The sequence below is a fragment of the Dermacentor silvarum genome, chromosome 1, assembly GCF_013339745.2.
Source record: "Dermacentor silvarum isolate Dsil-2018 chromosome 1, BIME_Dsil_1.4, whole genome shotgun sequence".
NCBI lineage: Eukaryota > Metazoa > Arthropoda > Arachnida > Ixodida > Ixodidae > Dermacentor > Dermacentor silvarum.
In genome coordinates, this window is record NC_051154.1 from 18427769 (window position 1) to 18448769 (window position 21001).

Here is a 21001-nt window from a genome sequence, read left to right on the forward strand (position 1 = left end):
GCTGCGGCAATCGCGTGACAGACTACACTCCTCTCCCCTTCTCGAACTCTCCGGGAGCTCACGCGTGCAGATGATAGTGCGAAACGAGAAACAAGCGGTCGGGCGGGTCCGCATGACACCAGTTTCCCGCGCGCACGTCACGGAAGCGGGCCGCTCTCATTGGTCTCCTTCATCCGCGGCACGCAGCAAACCGCAAAAATCGGTCCAGGAGCGATCCCTGCCGCGGCAACAAAAACCCATTTCGCGGCTGCTTTCGCGGCGCGCGTCTTGCCGGCGGCGGCGCGCCGCGCGCGTTTTTCCGCTAGTGTGTACGTGGCATTAGAGTGTCGGTGCCAGAAAATCAACCAAACTGAAATGATTTTCAGTGATTATGAAATGTCTGAAACCTCTGGTAGAAGTGCGGATAAAATTAGTGGGCAAAGCAAAGTTTCGTAGTTGTGTTGCAGCACAAGAAAATAAAAATCACCACTTTCACTATGGCTCAGCTCAGTTGCTGCACATTAGTCTGCTCAATGTAAGATACTATTTTCATACAACTGCAAGGTTAAGTCCCCTACCGCCAAAGAGACCAACCAGATGACTCGTCGATCAAAGGCATACAGCGGGCGCCCTTTCCATGCTTCTCTATGGGAAAAATGCTGGCTTTTGAAGCTGTTTTTTTTTTTTGTGCATACTGCATGCTTAATAATTCATCACATGTAGCAGGCATGCTCCTTATGCATTACTTTTTCAAACTTCTGATATTGTGGCTCTATGGCTTAACCCTTTCAGGTGCCAATTAATTCTGTCCATTGAAAATCTTGTTTCATCGCATTTGTTGCACCTTCAGAATTACGAAAACAGTACAGCTGCAAATTACAAATTTTCAATTCTTATCCCAGTTTAGTAAAGTATAGAGAATGTGGACTCCATGTGAAAACTCTTTACAGGAATGTCAATAATGAGAATATCGACTATTTTGTGTCTAGCATATTTGGAACCTATCCAGAAACTTGACGTATAGGTCTGATGTAAAGCACTGTGAAAACAATGAAAGAAGTGAACCTTCTACATGAAGACAAACTGTAATTGAGGGCCAACATCCAACCGTCTACCTTCCAACTCATTTTGCTAAACAACTTACACTTATTATTCAAACTTGCAGTGCAGGTCCAATCAGGAGGGCCTCGATGTTTGTGACACAGTTTAAATACCATAATTTTAATGAGTGGTTTTGATTTTGGTGCACTATCTTTGCGTGCGTAATTGTGCACATAACGCCTGAAAGAATTAAGAGGAAGCTTTACCTATGGGCCAACTCGTATCTCCCTATTCAAATTACATGTAAAATGCATAAATGCTTTATGAGACAACCACTGGACTGATTTGAATAAAATTAGTTGCATTCAAGAGAGAAAGAGAAATTCCAACAATGCTAGGAAGCGGATTATTGATTTAGGACCTCATATTATTTACGAAAATTGCTGACGATCATTGACCTAAAAAAGATATAGAAGCACAAAAGTTTCTAAACTCTTAACTCTGCACCAAAGACAGACTTCGCAGTTCTGTAAACTACATCTGTTAAAGTATCTCAAGCAGATTATTGTGATATATAAATTTACAGCTTAAGTGAAATTACAGTATAGATCACCTATAACGTAACCGCTTATAGTGCAGGACCGGATATAGTACAGTCTTTTAGACACCCGTTAATTTTCACATAGCACTCCATGTATACGCATACCACTTACAGTGCAGCCGTGTGAGACGAAATACCGTTTATAATGTGGCTTCCGCGGGAAAATCTCGCCGACAAGGGTGGTAGCGAGCACGCTTCTCAACGAGGTGCGCCCACCGATGGGAGAGGAGATCAACGAGGGCGATGTGGAGGCGAGGAGCAAGAGACATGGAGCATGTCCAAGGGCGATAAAATTGTCGCCGCGCGCCTTCACGGAGAGCGAACGCGCCTTCTATCGTGCGAAAGGCCGTGGGGGAATGGGAGGGAGAAAGGGCCGGGGGGGGCGACGCTGTGCTGCGGGCCGCGGCACTAAATTCGTATCTTGCAACCGGGCGCAAGGGGAACTGGCGACGCAATCTCCCGCGCGAAAGGAGCAAAGCGGGGAGGGAGTGAGGGGGGGGGGGGGGGGGTCGGCTTTTACTCTGCCAACAAATGCATTCGCGCCTGTGCTGGCTGTCGGTGTTGTCGCACGCACCGTATCTTGAAAGCCATCTCCACACAGCTCTGACCTTTCTATGCGCTGCGTGCTTACGCCGTTCAGTTTCCGTTGAAGCGATTGACCACATGAACCTTCGCTAGCTGCAGCGGCCGTGTTTCCCCACGCCCGCGTTTTGACAGTGGTTGTCTGCGGTCATCGAGTCTATTCATGTTTGCTTGTGCACGTTGACGCCACACTTGTTAATTCAGTTAGTAAGCGAATGTGTCAAGTTTATACAGCTGATAAAACTACTATCCCTACTCCTTATAGCTCTCTACTAATTTGCTATCGCAATTTATTCTTCGCCTTTCGGGCAAAACTGAGTCTTTTTTTTTTTTTAATTATTACTTTCTCTGCTTCATGCGAAGATCGTGGGTACTTGGACATTAACCTTTCAATTAACGTTCGTAAATTTAAACGGATGCAAAACTCCCAGTCGCACGCTTCGATTCTCGGATAGGCGTGGCTGCTTGGTCTACATGTTTTGCATACGTGCAGGGCTTGAAAATCGTTGTTTTGGTTATAGTGCGGTACCGCTTGTAGTGCAGATATTCATGACTCCGGCGACTTACGTTATAAGTGGTCTGCACTGTATTACAATGTTTACGATGGCTTGCAGAACTGTGATATCACTTTTTATTGCAGAGTTTCAGAGTTGCGAGTTGAAGTTTGAGTTTTTTCCAATTCTACAATTTTCATGTCAAGTGGCGCTAGGCGAGTGAAGGACAGCGCTAAAAATGCCATTGAAATGTGTCTCTCAAGAAAATCAACGAGAGACGCATAACGGCTCTGTTACTTGAGTATCTTTTGTAGTGTCACCATCGGTCTTGCACAAGGCCATTAGTTTACAGTTTGCAATTTTCAACTCTCGCAGACAAGATTGAAGTGGCCTGCCTGGAAGCATTGACAAAAGCTGATTTGCTTACATTCTTCAAGGTATGTGTTCACTCATCTCTCCTGCAACTCTTCCCAACTTGCATTTAACAAATAACCATTTCAGTGCAGTGTTGTTAAATTTAACCCCTTCAGTCACGGCGTACACATTTGTGTACGCGACTTATTTTCGCAATTTCTCTGCAGTGGTGTCAAGGAATAGATCGCGAACATTAAGCTTATAGTAACTTGAAAATTCCGCTTACCCTAACGCACCTCCATTTTATTTCTGAGTGCAATGTGTCACTATAGACGACCGCTTTGGTGAAGGCACTACCGTGTTTGACGGGCTGTTCGACGTGAAGCGGTTTGGTAGCAGCTGTGAAATAACTTTTTTTCCTTTCTACTAATGCTTGCAGCGAATAATTAAATTGTGTATGTAATTCGAGCGGTTTACTAAATTTATTTTATGAAGAAACGTAGTATGACTGACTGATCACTAAGCAGATATTCGATAACTCTATAATTATAATGAGTCATCATAATATGCACAAGGAGTCCTTCCACTACCTAGATTTGCTTTCAATGGAGCATGCAGTACCTTGGCATAAATATTTGTAAATTTCATACATTTATCGAAAGTCTATCATAATTCGTGACTGAAGGGGTTATACTTTGTGAGATATTTAAAATATAAATTTTCAGATATCTTGTGGTTAAAGCATGAACAGCAGCCTTCAAAGGTCAATATAGCAGCGTCACAAATCTTGGAAGTTGTGTTGCTGTGGCATGTTGCTGCAAACTGCATTGAACTTTTCGTCCTTTTTTAGCTTGAAACCTCAGACGGTTGCACACATCACCGCTGCTGTGTAAGGCACACAAATGCAGTCTCCAGAGTGACTCTTATTGCATGTTGCTAGCCACCATTCAGCCTCCATTTGGCTCTCGGCGGTGGATGGGGGGGGGGGGGGGGGGGCTTTCCCACACTTTGTCCACCAGCCACACTTGTCATTTGCCAAGCTCAAGATCCAGGAGCTGCTGTTGCCACAGTAATATGGTGGACATGGCTAGTGCATACCTCTCACACTATCCATGCTTTTCCTTCCTTACTCGGGTCACATGTGCAAGAGCACAGGACTAAGATGGGCACCAGTTGGTCTCTTCCTTTTAGCTCCTCCTGAGAGCTGCCTTTTGGGCTCCCTCCTGAGTGCTTAGCTAACCCACACCACTGTGTTTCTGAACTGCTGAGTGCCTGCTTGGAGTTGGGCATATGGGGCCTTTGCTCTCCTACTTCTCATGCTACATGAATCACAACACGAGCCTAGTGCAGTGGCTGCACGTTGTTCTTTCAGGAGCCTTGGCCCTGCTGCAGCATACTGTTTATGCTGTGGACGAGCATTCAGTTCTTCATTCTGATTATTGCTGTCTCGGTAGACAGTGCACCAAGCCCTTCTATCACCTTGGTAAACTATTACACTGTAGGCATGCATTAGTGCAAAGGTTCCGACCTCATGATGTCGACCTCATCCTTGTAGTGACGTGAGGTTATGGTGGGCTTGGCGGCTACTAGAGATACTGTGAGTAAAGGTAATAGTTTTGGCAGGTCAAGTTTTGAGGTCAAAAGTTTCCTTCTCTTGCCAGGCTATTGAACATGACCTTTATGCCCTGCAGGGGCGTCTGCGCAAGCAGGCGTTTGGTGAGTTGCGCCACCACGTACCCGAGCACACGAGGGTTGGACCCTCCCGCGCTTAACCGTGCGTGGCTTAGCCGTGTCCGGGGAAAAGGGGATCCTGGAGGTTGAGCCGAAGCCGGGTGTTTGGACCTTTATGGCCCCCGGCGGAGGCAACACACCTCTTTGGCCTCGGCTTCACGTAGACGGCACCCCCGGACTGACCCACCCGGGGGAAATCGGTAGTCGCCTTTTCCTGTCCCCCTCTCCGACCTTTTGTCTTTCTCTCTCACTTTTACATCTTTCCTGTCTTCTAGTCACTTCTTCTCACTTCCAAATTTCTGGGCCGCAAGGGTTAACCTTGTGTGGGTAATCAACCTAGATTACAGCATATTTGGTTATAGCAATGATGTACTGCTGACCTGTACACAACTTGTCCTTGCTATGTCGTCACGTCCCCTTGTTGGGCTCGGTGGTGGGTGGCAGGCATCACTGCTGAACATAATGCTACATATTATGGGATCAAGCTATCCTCCACTACCTGATCGTCTCCCTCACAAAAGGGGACGCACCGATGCAGCGTTCAACTTTTTCGTTCAACCTAAAGAAACGTTCCCGAAATTCCACGTTGTGCACTGTGAAAATCCAGACAAGACTGTTCGTACAATCTCACCATTTCTTGTGTCAAAGTCTCTCACTGAAGCAATAGGGCCAGGCTACAAAGTAACGAAGATGGCTAGTGGCGACTTGCTGCTTGAGCTGAGTGATAAAACACAGCACAGCAAGCTGTCTAACCTCAAGATGATTGGAGGCAACCCTGTCTCTATTTCTCCTCACCGTTCACTTAACACAGTCCGTGGAGTAATATCTGATCAAGACCTTTTGGAACTATCTGAAACAGAACTTCTTGAAGGATGGAAGGAGCAAGATGTAATAAATGTACAGAGAATCAAATTGAGACGGGATAACAAAGAAATACCAACAAAGCACCTAATTTTGACCTTCGCCATGAGCAACCTACCAGAGACCATTGAGACAGGGTATATGAAGATCCGTGTGAGACCATATATACCGAATCCCCGTCGATGTTTTAAATGTCAAAGGTTTGGCCACGGCTCACAGAGCTGCCGTGGTCGGTTGACGTGTGCTAAATGTGCAGCAAATGACCACCCTGCAGATGATTGTCAACGCGAACTTCACTGTGCTAACTGTAATGGAGGACACGCCGCCTACTCGCGGTCATGTCCCAAATGGAAACAAGAAAAAGAAATCCTTGCGCTCAAGGTCAAACAAAACATTTCTTTCAAGGAAGCGCGTAAGCGTCTTTCCTTTGTTCAGCACACAACGTATGCCGAAGTGGCGCGTCAGGGGGCTGCGCCACCCCGGCCTAAGGCGGCTGCTAAGATCACGAGCTGTGAGCTGGCAGTCTCGCCACCTGCCCCCTTGGTGGGAGCAGCTAGCGCTGCCTCACCTGACCCGAGAAAAGGGAAGCTGACCGCTGAGTCAGTGACTCCCAAAACCCCGCGAGAGTCGAGGCCCGTGGCGCGTGGCACACTGCCGCCCGCGCGGGCGTCCAGCGCCTCACAGGAGGCGATGGAGGTAACCCCAGACCCTTCGGTGTCAACGGCGCCGAAGGATCGGCGTGCCTCGTTAGAGCGCGCCAGGACAGGAAAAATCACAAGAGTTACTGCGCCCGTGAAAGGTCCAGTAACATAGCTGTGCAATCTTGAACACAGAACCACTTATCCCAGCCACAATGGCTGTACAAATATTACAATGGAATGTCAGAGGACTTATTTATAATCTAGATGATGTAAAAGAACTCTTATCTGAATTCCAAGCAAAAGTGTTCTGTGTTCAGGAAACACACTTAAGACCCTGCCACACAAATTTTCTAAAACAGTTTGTAGTATATCGAAAAGACCGAGCTAACTGCCTTGCCCCCTCAGGTGGAGTGGCTATAATTACAGACAAATCAGTTGCTTGTCAACACCTAAATATTCAGACATCTCTTGAAGCCGTAGCAATCCGTGCCATACTTTTTAACAAGTTGGTAACGGTTTGCTCTTTATACATCCCTCCTAATCACCATCTAACCATGGTTGAGTTTGAGAACCTGATAGACCAACTTAACGAACCCTACATAATCCTTGGTGACCTGAACGCCCACAGTCCCCTTTGGGGCGACCCACGTTGCGACTCGAGAGGACGTCTCATAGAAAAATTTCTTATTTCAACTGGTGCGTGTCTTTTTAACGGAAAGGAACCTACATTTTATAGCTCGGCACACCATACATTTTCTTCAGTTGACCTTGCTATAGGTTCCTTATCACTACTGCCATATCTAGAATGCAAGGTCATAAAAAATCCATACGGAAGTGACCATTTTCCGCTAATGTTGACCACTGCAGATACGCTCGATCCTCTTGTCTACCCGAAAAAATGGAAATTTAGCGCTGCAAATTGGGAGAAATTTAAAGAACTCTCCATTCTCTCATATGACTCAATCATACACTTAGAAATTGAGGAAATGAATGCATATCTCACGGAACACATATTAAACGCGGCCCAAGAGTGCATACCGCAAACAGGACGCACTCGTGCTAACACCAAGCCATGGTGGAACCGCGAGTGTGAAATAGCTAAAAAGAGGCAAAATAAAGCGTGGGGTAAGCTTTCGCGTTACCCTAACACAGAAAATCTAATCGCTTTCAAGCGAGCAAAGGCTAGTGGAAGGCACATCCGACGTGAGGCCAAGAGAGAAAGCTGGAGAAACTATCTGTCGCACATAACCTCATATGCAGATAAAAAGAAGGTCTATGCGAGGGTGCGAAGGCTTAAGTGCCAAGCTCCTAGCCCACTCCCATTAGTAAATAATCTTGGCGACACACTAGAACAACAAGCTGACACTCTAGGTGAGCATTTTGAAAGTATTTCTAGTTCACTTCATTATACGAAAGAGTTTTTAGCGCACAAAAAACAGGCTGAGCGATAATTTTTTTGCGATAAACGAAGTCGAGAGGGCTATAACAGCACTATAACAATGCACGAACTGAACATCGCCCTAAACAGTTGCCGAAGTTCAGCTCCGGGTAAGGACCAGATCAGTTACGACATGCTAAGGAAACTGCCGAAGCAGACGCTTGAGTGTTTGCTGGGCCTTTTTAACAAAATTTTTGATGCTGGATGTTTGCCCAACAGTTGGAAAGAGGCAATCGTTATACCGATCCTCAAACAAGGCAAGGATCCCTCCATGGTTGAAAATTATCGGCCGATAGCTTTAACAAGTTGCTTATGCAAAATTTTTGAAAAAATCATGAATCGCCGTATTATACACTTTTTAGAATACAATGGTATACTAGATACGCTCCAAGCCGGCTTCCGTGCAGGTAGATCAACAACCGACAACATGGTCCTCCTTGAATTGTACATACGAGACGCCTTTGTCCATAATCAGTACTGCCTTTCTGTATTCTTTGATCTCGAAAAGGCATACAACACAGCATGGCGGTATGGCATAGTGCAAGATTTGAACGCATATGGGATAAACGGAAACATGCTCCAAGTCATACAGAGCTACCTCTCCGATCGAAAGTTCCGGGTGAGGATAGGAAACAGACTTTCTCGAATCTTTGTGCAGGAAAACGGTGTTCCCCAGGGAGGTGTGCTTAGTTGTACGCTGTTTATTGTGAAAATGAACTCTCTTCGAACTTCTGTACCGCCAACAATCGCCTACTCGGTCTACGTATTACGCATTATAAGCAGCCAGTTGACATTACGGCAACTTTGTTCATGGCCGCCATGCCTGCGACATCACCTATGAGGTTCATGACCGAAACACCGTATGGGGTCCAAAATTTTTGCTATTGCCGTTATACATTGTACTAGGCCCTAGGTGACGGTGCCACAGAAATTATACAGGTATGAAAGATCAGGCACCTAAAAAATCGGTTAGCAAGTGTATTTGACATTCTTCCTACGAGAATATGTATTTGAGGCACGTGCAAGCAAAAATTTGCTTTTCTATAGCCAATACCGTGTCAGATCGCACATTTTCGATTTCGTTATAGCTGGAGAATACTCTGCCGAAATACAGCATGACCAAACAAATTTCATGTTTACTTCATATTCGATAATTTCTTATATCCACATTTGTTATATGGAGGTTCAATCATCGAGCAAAATGTGTTCATGTGCCTGAAGGCAACTGACGTCACTACGATGGGCAAGTAGGCTTTGAAAAGCCACCTGAAGTACTTGAAGCACATGACCAATCAGTGGGCCTCTTCGATTATCAGTCCCTGACAGTCCTAGACTGCTTGGGACTGCTGTGCCGCATTCGATTTTGCTCAGACAGCTTCCGAAGCTCCACCCACTAGTCCGAGAGTTGTCAGAACCACGTTCGTTTTTTCACGGACCGGAAGTTCCGGACTGCCCGCGGACTGTTGGAGCTGTCAGCAGGTGTTTGCTCGGACAAGCACAAGTAGCTAGCAGACAATGGCTGTCTTAAAAAGATGCGCACGGTGTTTGACGCCATGTTGTGAAAGATGCCGTGCACTTCTGCGTACTTTGCGCGCTCCAGATGGCAACTACTGTGCATTGAGTTATCGCTTCTGTTACATCAGTGCGTTGTTTGCGATCATGCAAGTTTTTCACGAGCCGTGTAATTGCTGTAGCTTTAGTCTTTGTGTTTTTTTAAAGAGAGAAGCACAGCGATCAGGTGCACATGCTTGTTTTTCTTAATGTCTTTCGCGAAATCTGTCATGCTCATTGCTATAAACGCAGTAAGCAGGTAAATTTTGCGTTTCAGGTAAGTGAAACTGGAGTGCAAGGAAGCGTATTGCATGTGGCTGTTTCATGCCGGTAGCTGGGGTGGTATACAATAGGAGCTTCGTGGATTGCTGTTGACATATTTGTTGATCCCTTCTGTTACCAAGTTCGAGCGTTTGATTTTTGACATGCATGTTTTGTAGACGGTGTACACGTGCTCTCTCCTAGACACGCGTCGGGCCTTTAATTAGCAGGCAGTCTCGCGACCTTTGAGGATGTCAGTGGGTGCGTTCTGCATGAACAGCAACGTGGCATGACCATGATTTCAGAGTCTCTCCGCAGCAATTTTAGAGCCAATAAATAAGTTTTCACCACCACCACAATTTTGCTTATATCCGTGTGGGAATTCCACTTAAATTTCTCAGGCAATGGGCTAGCTAGCGTGACGTAAACTGCACTTTGTGAACACTTTCTACGTGCTCAGGATACATTCCACTGTGCAAGCTTTATGGTTGTGTCGGTGACGTGGCCTCTGAGACTGCACCATTTCGGATGCCATGCTAATGAAAACACTGGGTAGGGGCCTATCTACGAGTACCAAAGAGCAGACGACGGCAGCCAGGAGAGTGACTTCCGGTTGCGGTGCTTCGACCGAAATCTCGGACAAGTCCCTGACAGCTGGTTCACGTGACTTAGACACGCTCTTCTGTCAGGGCTAGTCAGACCGGAAGCCGCGGACAGTTTGTGAACAGTCCGGGATTGCATAATCGAAGAGGCCCAGTGACTGCTTAGCTGCAAAAAAATTGCAGCTAAGAAAGGGATTTGAATATATATTAGTTTCTACAGTTAAACCTGGATATAACGAAATTGACAAATTCCCGAAAAACTTCGTTATAAAAAGGATTTCGTTATATGCAGGTTCGGCATGAAAATTTGAAAAAGAAACGCTTACCATAATGCACACCCGTTTTCCGTGACCAAAAGAGAGGGGAAAAAAAATCCTTTACAGTACCATGCACCTCATGCTTTCATACAGAAATACAACTATCGCTCAAGATTTACTCCCAATAAACTAAAGTTGCAATGAACAAAAAAGTCCCAGTTTCGCCCGAAAGGTGAAGCATCAATTCAAATTAGCAGAAAGCTATACGAAGTAAGGATAGTAGATTTATCGGCCGTATAAGCTTGTAAACATTCGCTGTTTAACTAAATTGGTAGACTAATGCCTAAGCACACGTATTACAGCACATGGTCGAAGCTACGGGAGCTAGGCTCAAAGTGCATAGGAGGCGGCCATATTAAAATGGAAATGGCGATATCGTAGCGCAAATTTAGGGTCGTACTCGATTCTAACGCGGCATGGGTTCTCAAAGTGGGTTCCGCAGGCCCCTGCTCGGGGCTCCCCGAGCCACTTATAAATTATCCGTGGTCCCGCGCTCGTCAAGTGCCTAAAACGGCGAACACGAGATGCGCTCGATCCACAGAACCTCCATTACCCATGCCCGAGTGTCAAAAAACACATCACAGTGTATAACGGCAACGCGCGAACAGCGCAATAAATGCGGAAGCAGCTTGTAGCCACCCAACCTCCGAAATCGGGCAGCCATGGACAGCGCGCCTAAGCTTTCGCACTTGAATCTCGGCAGCCGTAACTTACCACCATGCGCATTTCTCCCGTTTGTAGATAGGGTAGGTGCTGATAGCGTGTGCACTGACGTATACGTTGGAGAAATAAAAAAAATTAATGCTGGGAGCACCGTTTTGGATGCGCGCAAAAGAGCAAAAACGGCGCTAGCGTGCAAAAACGAAGTGGCGCAATCCGCATCGCTATGGTCCTCAGTGGCAATCGCACGCGATACATAACTGACAGCAATGCCGGAACGCTTCGTGTCCTAATTGGGCCCTCAAATCCTTTATTCTTGTGTTAATCGCAGCGCGTAACACCGCATTGGCGGCTAATCATGTGCCTTCATAAGTGCATAGTCGCCATCTATAATCGTGTCGATAGCCACCACAGTTTAATCCGCAGCTGTTGCGGCAAACAGTAGTTTTAGTTTCACTCGGTACACGTGTCGGCTGCGTACCTTCACAACTGCGTAGTTGCCATCCATGATCGCGTCGATAACGACCGCGGTTTTGTGCGCACTTGTTGCAGCAAACGGTAGTTTCGTTTTGACTTGGTGCGTGCATCGGCCGCCTGCCTTGTGAACCGTAAGGTCGCCGTCGAGTCGATAACGGCCGCGGTTTCGTCCACAGCGGTTGCGATAAGCAGTAGTTATTTCGAGGGGGTCTCCCGCTGCCACTTCATTACATAGAGATCTCAAATACACGTGCGTCTATGGAGTAACGGCGGCGAATAGAAAAACTTTGTTATATCCAGGAATTCGTTATATAGAGGTTTGTTATAAGCAGGTTTAACTGTAAGTATGAACTGAGTTTTTCTTTTTCCTTTAATTTTAGCCTGCAGAATCATTTAAATCCTTCAATTGCCCTTAAATTTTGAGTCGAACACTGTACAAACCCTGTATTTGCCACTTTATTTAATGTCAGCACTGAATAATTTCGCACGTTGATGTTTAAGGTGTGGCACTGACAGTGACCCCTTTCATTTCTGTGAAATTCTTCCCCATGTTTATTCTGCTCAGTTCACTGCACTGTATAGCCACCATACTGTTAGGCACTCAATATACTGGGCACCAGCTCAGCAAGAAACTTTCTTGTAGAGTATGTAACTCATGCACCCCCTTTATTTTTTATTTTTTAGGAGCATGTTGCTGCTGGAGCACCATACAGAAAGAAACTGTCCGTACACATCAAGTGCAGTGGTCAGGGCGACACCACTGCAGATACAAGCCCAACTAATGTATGTAGCTTTGGTAGTAGGTCGCTTTTTGCTGACAGTGACTTTATATGAAGTTAATGTGCTGGTTTCATTACGCTTGGCTTTATCTGCGACACGGACATGCCGTACATGGGATGTTATCTTGCTGGCAGGCCAAGTGGCTCCTCCGAGAAAAGTGTGTTGGTCATTGGTCCAATTTTCAGCTGTTCTCATGGTGCACACCAGTGTAATACTTTTCAGACATGACTGACACCACGTGATCTATGCATTGTGCCAGTCTGTTTTCAGTGCCAAACACGATAGTATGTCTAAACTCAGTCACATTGAATTTAATTTAGAATTCACTTCAACTGAGTGTGACCAATTGCAGTTCCATAGTGAGACTGCTAGGTGAACAAGCCATAACTTATAAGAACACAATGGGATTAAATTTGGTACATAGACATATACTGTTGCCAAAAAATACTCCAAATTTTATATAAATTTTGCAAACAGTTTGAAAGCTGTGTTTCCCCATTATTGGTATGAAAGGTGTCTATGAGGTTTGCGTGGTAACACCATGTAAAGTTGTCAAGCACTGCTGAGCACTCAGGCTCTCCTTAGTTCAGTGATGGCTGATTCGGTCATTTATTGTGTAGCAAAGCAATGTTGAGAAGCTAGCTTAGCTATTAGGAGAATGTAGCAGAGGTTTCTTTTTTTTTTGTAATTTCTAATGGGGGGGGGGGGGGCAAAGCTCTTTACTGAAAGGGTTCAAAAATGTTGTCACTTCTCCTCTAATTTAGTAGGTGGCTATTGACCCAGTAATCCTTTTTTATATCCACAATTGCTCGAGCGCATTGCAAATAAGTGTCATCCTTCAATGTGACCAATTCAAAACTCATCATTCACAGCAAGTGAATGGCTTGGCTTTGTGGGCCGCAAGCCATGTCATGGTGATCCCGGCTGATGGTTACATTGTGTCATAAACCACTTAAGTGCAGCTTAGCCCAGTGTTGTAGTCTCAGGCCACACCCCATGCCAATGATTGCATTGTGTCATAAACCACTTACATTGCAGGTGTATAAGAAAAAGATTTGTTTGTTGCCTTAGGCAATACTTTAGCAATGACAAGAAAGAAATCTTTAATAATAAAATTAAAGAAAACTTGTGATGCAGGCATTATTGTGTTCGCAATAAAAAAAAACTATAAAAATGCATGTACCTAAAAAAATATCAGAAGAAATTTAGATTATACATCTCACAGATAAATGTTCCAATAACACTTAGTGAAATAATTGGTACACAACTGTTCTTTGGGCACAAAACACAAAAAGGTGAGCCTTTCCAGTGCCCATGCGAGGCAGTAAAGCAGTTCAACTTTGTGAGGCAAAGGTAGACTGCATTTGTGGCAACAGATGTCTGTTTTGTGTTCGACTTTATGTTCTAGATAGCACAGCTTGCAGTTCTGCTTCTTCTGCATCTCCCAGGATTGGTGTTGAAGTTTCAGTGCTGGTTTTTAAGTAGGAATACCTTTGCAATCTTCACTGTTGTGCTTATGGGCTCAATTTTGAACATTTGGCCAAAGTTGACACCTCTCTCATACTTAAACTGTTCTAAACATTGTGAAAATGCGAAGTTCTGCATGTTTGAGATGCGGCAGACTTTGTGAAGTGCACTTGGAATGAGTAAAACTGCTCAGAGTCGAAACTAAACTTACTGGCAGACAGCTGCAGATATTGTAATGCAATTGTCACCCTTCAATACTTTGAGATCGTAAATCTGATGGTGTAATGTCATTCTCCGACTTACTGTTGGCACCCTGATCACAAAATTGTTTCTGTGCTGCAAGCACGACCTGCATGATTTTTTTTTTTTTTCCACAGGAGCAACAAAGGTCAAACGCCACGCAACTTTTACCCACAACACACATGCTTCAGTTTAACAAAAGTTGTGGCAGAAATCACAGTTATGCTAGAGAAACAAAACTAAAACTTATTCCCAGTCCTTTTCCTGGGAATCCTACTACAGTATAGACCACTTATAACGTAACCGCTTATAGTGCAGGACCGGATATAGTGCGGTCTTTTCAGACTCCCGTTAATTTCCCCATAGCACTCTATGTATACACGTATCACTTATAGTGCAGTTGCGGGAAACGAAATACCGGTTACAGTGTGGCTGCCTAGGCGTAGGGAAGTCAGTCCCCTCAAACGGGCGCCCCAAGGAATGCTCGAGGAAGAAAGAGAGACGAAGTGGAGGAGAAGGGCACGTGGTGCGAACAAACAGCCAGTGAGGCTGAAACCGGAATCTTGAGTGCGAATCGAGTCGTGAAATATCACGGCGCGCATAGCGAGCGAGGGCCAGGAAACTGCCAATGCCGGCCAACTCTCGCTTCACGATACACGCAATAAACGAAACTTCAGGGAGCGGGCGGCGCCGGCACGGCACGGCGAAGGGCGCACGCGGAGACCGTGGAATGTGAGGGAGGAGGGCGGCAGGAAAGCGGATTTCACCTCGGCAACTCCGCCGCTTCGGTGGCTCCCCTTGCCCACCCTCATAGCTCCCTCACTTTCGACTGTCACCGTGCGCGCCCGCCGCCGCTCCAGCCAGCCCGGCGCCAGCTCCCCGAAGTTTCGTTTTCTGCCGTTATCGGGAAGCAGTCGTTGGCCGACCTGGGACAGCGCCGCTGCTTCCCTCTGCGCCGTAGCCGCAGTGTGCAAGGTCAACACGCAACTAGAAAGTAGAGGAAGCACTGCCATTTTCTACGCGTGGCTACGGTAGCGTCGCTGAGACGTCGGCACGTACACGCATGTTCCGGCGCAACGCAGAATCAGCGACCTTGCCATTTGAGAGAGAGTGAAATTTCCGCCGTGTTTTTTTTTTTTTTTCCTTTTATTTTGTTCGCACGCGACATTGAGGGATCTCTCCTAAGCTTTTACTCTATATGGCGGTGCCAGCGCAATGTCGGTCGGAGGCGCCGCTGCGTTATTTGGTTCGAATTAACGAGATTCGACTGTAAAGTGAATGCAAACATTCTAGCCACATTCCTCGACTGTCGCATACGCGTGGCAGCTCGGCGCACATGTTTTGCATATGTGCGGGCCTTGAAAATTGTTGCTTTGGTCATAGTGCAGATATTCGCGACTCCGGCGACTTACGTTATAAGCGATCTACACTGTAGATAGCGTCATGTATCTGAGATGTTGGTTTCAATGTGCTGAAATCCTCTATCAACATCATTGATCATTGGCGATCAATTCGAATACGCATGATAGCGAAAGAAACCGAAAAGGTTAAAAGAGCCACAGGGTGTCGAAATTAAAGCGGAGCCCTTCACCATGGGATGTCACTGTGCATCTTGGGGATTGGAAACCCCATGAATTGTTAACTTTTTTTCCCTTCTTGGCAGTTCTTTTTTAATTATTTTTTGCATGCTAAAGCAGCTGAGGACTCATGCCATGATTAATGTGCCAACTGCTATGTATTAAGCAAAAAAGCGAGCCAAGAATTCTGTCAGTGCCCCCTTTTAGCATAACACATCATTATTTTAAAATCTAGCTTGTGCACTTTCTCTTGGGTTAAGAAAACTTCAGCTACAAGAACTGTCTAGATGGAAACAAAGTGATAGTAGGTTTTTTTGTACGTTCACCTTATTGCATGGAAAGTGTTGCATTTAAAGAGATATTTAAAAATAAGCCATTAGTGTTTGAAAATTAGTCATTACATAAATTAAAATGAACAATGCTTTTCAGCTTCATTTGCATACTACTTTGCATCTGGTTTTTTTATTTAATAGCCTTGGTCCAACTGAACTGGGTAAAATTTTGGGAAAACAGTTATAGTATTTCACCGATTTTAGCAATTTTCTCTTGCCTGGTATTGCAAAGCCTAAACTAAACTTTTTTTTAGATGAAGGCTTGTCGTACAGCCCAATGTTTCATATTTGTTATATGGGTGCTGTAGGGTCTGTGTTGTGTATAAATTCAGTCTTATGTGGTGTCGGTTGTCATGTACCTAGCAGTCATAGATAGACGTGTCGTGTAGCTGTGGCTGGCTTGCAGAAGGAGATGGGGGCATTCTGGTTGTAAGGCTGGACAGGTATAGTAAAGTGGCACGCTTTTGCTTCTGTCACTGGAGGGGAACAGTTGGGACATGCATTCAGTGGAAAGTGCAGCCAGTTCCACGTACAGGTGAAAGCCAGTGTAAGGGCCATCCCGGACCACTGACTCTCGAGAACAGCTTCCCTAGTAATGTGACAACAAGGAAGCAGACCCATGAGCGCATGTGTCCGGCCAGAGAGAATTTTTACAGGTGGCAAGCAAGGTGAGAGACTGAGGCTATAGGGGGGTGGAGATGGGTTGTGTACATTCTGGTCAGCAGCAATGTTGTGATGGTTCACAGCATGGCCTTGAATCCATTGTACCTGTATTGCAACTAAGACTGTATATTGTCTCACGAACCTTCTTGAGCCCTTCAATGGCTGTTAAGGAATCTCTTAAAATCCGGGTGGCTGACTGTAGGCAGCTTACAAATGGTAGCTTGCGCAGCCTTGTGAATAGCTTGACATTACATTACCAGAGATATGCAACCCTGGTGACCACTTTGGTCACTTTTGACTTTGGGGAGTGGTAGTGTTTCTACATCAGCTATTTATGAGCATGATTCATGGTTATCAGCAAATTAATGTGGATTGTGATGTGTTAACTCTTGCAGGGACCCATGTGGATAAAGAACATCACAGAGTTCAAAAGGAGCATGGGCTTGTACCCATTACCAAAGGCATGTATCAATGTGCAGCCACCTCAGACTGGAGCTAAATCGAAGTTATAGCCAGTGGCAAAAGGAATTTGCAGATGTATGGCAAGATTTTTATCAATAAAAAGGTTGTGCCTTGATATTGTGTTAACATGCTCTTAAGTGTCTTTAGCATAAGTACAATTTGTCAATAAAAATTGCGCAGATGCCACGCACTGTGGGAATCGGCATACACGAAGCTTTCTGGAGCCAGCTAGGCGAAATGCTGCATTACTTCAAAAGACGCGCTGCAGATTTCAGTGACAAATGCATCCCTCAGCCACCGTGGTGGACGTTGCAGAGCAAGTGGAAGTTTTATTCAGCATTAAAATGTGTTGAATCATGTGACACGACATGCTTGACCTTATAGAAATGCGCTACAGCACAATGAGAGATGTGCACAGAGGATTTCAGCGATGAACGTGTCCTGTAACTTCATTCTTCGTCGTCATCTAGAATATGCACGAGCTAACTTTTTATAGGTAAATTGTTGCTATGCGACGTGGTTAATGGTAATCTCAAAGCCATGGCATGCACAAGAGAAATTCATAATCACAAATTGTTAAAGTAAAATCACTACTCTGGTAATGCAAATACCAAGGTAAATGGACGGATAGCCATTGCAGTAACTCAGTTGGTGCAGCATCGCACGTGTCATGCAGATATCGCATGTTTGACTCTACCAGTAGCGAGGGACGAAAGAGATGAAGCCACATTTGCATTATGCTTGGTACTAGCAATATAATCATATACGAGGTCTGTTAGAAAAGTATCCGACCTTTGGACGAAGAAAAAAAATGGCATAACTGGAGCGTTGGAAACCTAATCACTCTCAAAATAGTCTCCTTGGGGCTCCACACACTTCTCCCAGCGGTGCTGCCATTGTTGGAAGCATTCCAAGAAGGCCTCTTTCGGAATGGAGTTTAGCTCAGCTGTCGTTGCAGCCATAATGTCCTCTCTTGTCTGAAATCGTGCTCCTTTCAATGGCCTCTTGATTTTGGAAAACAGCCAGAAGTCGCAGGGGGCCATACCAGGAGAGTAAGGCGCCTGTTGAACTACAGGAGTCTGGTTTTTCGCCAAAAATGTCTGAATCAAGTGCGAGGAATGCGCAGGAGCATTGTCGTGATGGATGCGCCAATTTCCTGTTGACCACAACTCCGGAGTGGTCTCTTGCGCCGCACAGCATCACATAGGCGACGGAGGACATCCCTGTAACTCTTTGGTGATTGTTTCACCCTGTGGTGCGTACTTGTATAGTGTACCACATCGCGGGAGTCAAAGAAAGCAGTCAGCATTACTTTGACGTTGCTGCGCACTTGGCAGGCCTTCTTTGGTCTTGGTGATGTGGAATGCTTCCACTGTGACGACTGGGATTTGGTTTCCGGGTCATACCCGTACACGAGATACACGTTCCAGGTCATACCCGTCATACCAAGACTCGTCACCAGTGATTATGGTGTTCATGAAGTTGGGTTCATTGTTTGTGGAATCCAGCATGTCCTGTGAGACTTCAACACGGCATTGCTCTTGCTCCACCGTGAGAAGCTTCGGCATGAATTTTGCCGCAACTCTCTTCATGGCCAAATCTTCAATCATAATGGAATGTGCAGAAAAAGTGCTGATGCCCACCTCTTTCGCAATTTCTCGGATAGTCGCACGACAGTCCCGCATCACCAAAGCATTCACTTCGACAATGACCTGGTCATTTCGGCATGTTGATGGCCGACCGGAGCGTGGCTCACTCTCCACCGATGTGCGGCCGTCTTTAAAGAGGTTGTACCACTTCTTAATCTGTGTGCTGCTCATAGCATCGTCACCGAAAGCCGTCTGAATCTTCCAAATGGTTTCCACTTGACTGCCACCCAGTTTCTGGCAAAATTTGATGCTGTAGCGCTGCTCCAGTCGCTCCGTCATTTTTCTTGCTATAAAAAAAACCGACGAGAGCACTGCGCTACATCACTAAAACGCTCTGTTCCAGCGACTGACGCTATCGGCGGGCGAAAAAAAATTTCCGCATTCGCATGAAGGTTCAAGGTCGGCTGATGAAAGTGTGCTTGATTCATATCCATCAGGTGTCCGCAAAAAAGAAAATAAGGTCGGATGTTTTTCTAACAGACCTTGTACACATCTGTAAGTGCATGTTGCACGGGATAAACCACATACAACATGAACATTGTGCATGCACATATAATTAGGGTTGCTCGTTTTCACTGTTTATATATTTTTTTAATTCGGGGGGGGGGGGCGGGGGGTAAAAATCTAGGGCTATTTTTCAAGCTAATAATCGGGGAGAAATCCGGTGTTTGTGGAGCCATTCCAATATTAGGGCTTTTTCAGGTTAAAGTGTACAAATGTACATTAAATTTTTTTTTATTGGAGGGTATCACGAGCTCCTTGACGCTAACACATTAAAACTAGGGATCTGTTTCAAGCTGGTTATTGGTGGGAAGTCAGTGTTTTCTAGCAGATACTCCAAAGTGAGGCATTTGTTTGGAAATTAATAGGTCAAAATGACAGTAAAGAGCATTGACAAGTTCAAGGAAATGAAACATTTTATTCACGAAAAGCTAGTCATCGAATTTTTACACATCTTTTTAACATATATTATCGTCTACATGCACAACATGTTGGTTTCCATACGAGACAGCTTCCATTAGCTAGGCACAACAATGTCAGTGCCTTATATTGTTGACAACCGTTGGGCGGTTGGTTGTGAGCCGTGTAGCATCCACAGTGCTGCACGCATCTTGTGAAATGAACTATAGGTCACTGCAGTTCACTTAAGCCAACAGGATCGAACTTCGTTGTCCTGAAGCAGGGTAGCAAGCACGTGTGCACTGCAAACTTTGTGCAACGTTTTAAAAAAGAAGAAAAGAGAAAAAAATGTCGTAGGCCTGCGCGGCACCCGCAGCACAGTCACAGCGTAAGCTGGTGGAGTGGCTCAAGAGTAGCTCCAATTTGGGCACCACGCACAACAGGGTCTTCATGGCAATCTCTTCGCCTCGTTTTGATGAGAACGACCTGAACTATCCACCCGGCGTCGACAGCGAGGTGCGGCTTGTAATGCTCTCTGCACAGCAGTTTTGCTGAGCCCGATCAAGCCTTACCACTGCAACTTACATGTCGGTCACGCTGCGCTTGCAGGCACCTTAACTAGGTGGCGCCACCATACTGGCGGAGCCTGGGGATCGCATTTTTTTTTTTTTGATTGCGCGCCTCATCTGAATCACATCTCATCGTCTGTGCCTGCGCACGCCGCATTTGTAGGTGCCTTACCTAGATGGTGCCACCATACTGGCGGAGGCTCGGGTCGCTGCGCCTGCGCATCTGCCTAGGGAGCGTTTATAGGGCATTTTTCCGCTGCCCGATAGCAAGGGCTTGCGTGACTCAGTGTTAGAGCATCTGGCTCCCACGCAGCGGGCGCGGGCTCAATCCCGGCGGGAACCGAGTACTTTTTTTGCATTTGCGCCGATAGCTGTTACGGCGGCGGACGCCATCCGCGGCCGACACCATCGCGAAGCGAAACGGCTATTGGAATGAGCCCATAACAGCTTACACTGTTATACGTAACACTGTTACACGTTACACATAGCACTGTTACACGTAACAGCTTACACTGAGAATTGGGTGTAACCCGATTCTCCTGAAACATGTTCGCGGTGTAAAAATCTGGTAAAATCGGGTTTTACCCAAAAACAAACAACCCTACGTATGCTCACTTTTCAAAAAAGTTTGTGTAGTCTGGTTCATGGGTCGAACCAGTGGCCTACCGGCACTGAGACAAATTGTAAACTAAGCAAGTTTTTTTTTAAGTGAAGCTTTCTTTGCCTCTTCACCCGGGTTTGGGATCCGTCTCTCGCAGAGTAAACGGGCCGA

At 45.8% G+C, this 21001-nt stretch overlaps 2 protein-coding genes across 2 annotated transcripts in view; one reads left to right on the top strand and one right to left on the bottom strand.

Moving 5' to 3' along the window:
* LOC119457502 (insulin-degrading enzyme-like) overlaps positions 1 to 17226 on the top strand; it is a 157329-nt gene extending 140103 nt beyond the window's left edge. Inside the window, exons 25-27 of the mRNA XM_037719091.2 lie at positions 3073 to 3134; positions 12275 to 12373; positions 17045 to 17226. Of these exons, the coding sequence (XP_037575019.1) occupies positions 3073 to 3134; positions 12275 to 12373; positions 17045 to 17161 (278 nt within the window). The 3' untranslated portion in view covers positions 17162 to 17226. The remainder of the gene's footprint in view (positions 1 to 3072; positions 3135 to 12274; positions 12374 to 17044) is intronic.
* A 1285-nt stretch (positions 17227 to 18511) lies between these two features.
* LOC119456012 (protein GVQW3-like) lies at positions 18512 to 19039 on the bottom strand. Its single transcript, XM_037717601.1, has one exon. The coding sequence runs from the start codon at positions 19037 to 19039 to the stop codon at positions 18512 to 18514; it is 528 nt and encodes a 175-aa protein (XP_037573529.1).
* Positions 19040 to 21001: the final 1962 nt, after the last annotated feature.

What these genes read in the sequence shown, in the direction of transcription:
- LOC119456012 (XM_037717601.1), bottom strand. Translation starts at nt 19,039, where the DNA reads ATGACGGAGCGACTGGAGCAGCGCTACAGCATCAAATTTTGCCAGAAA.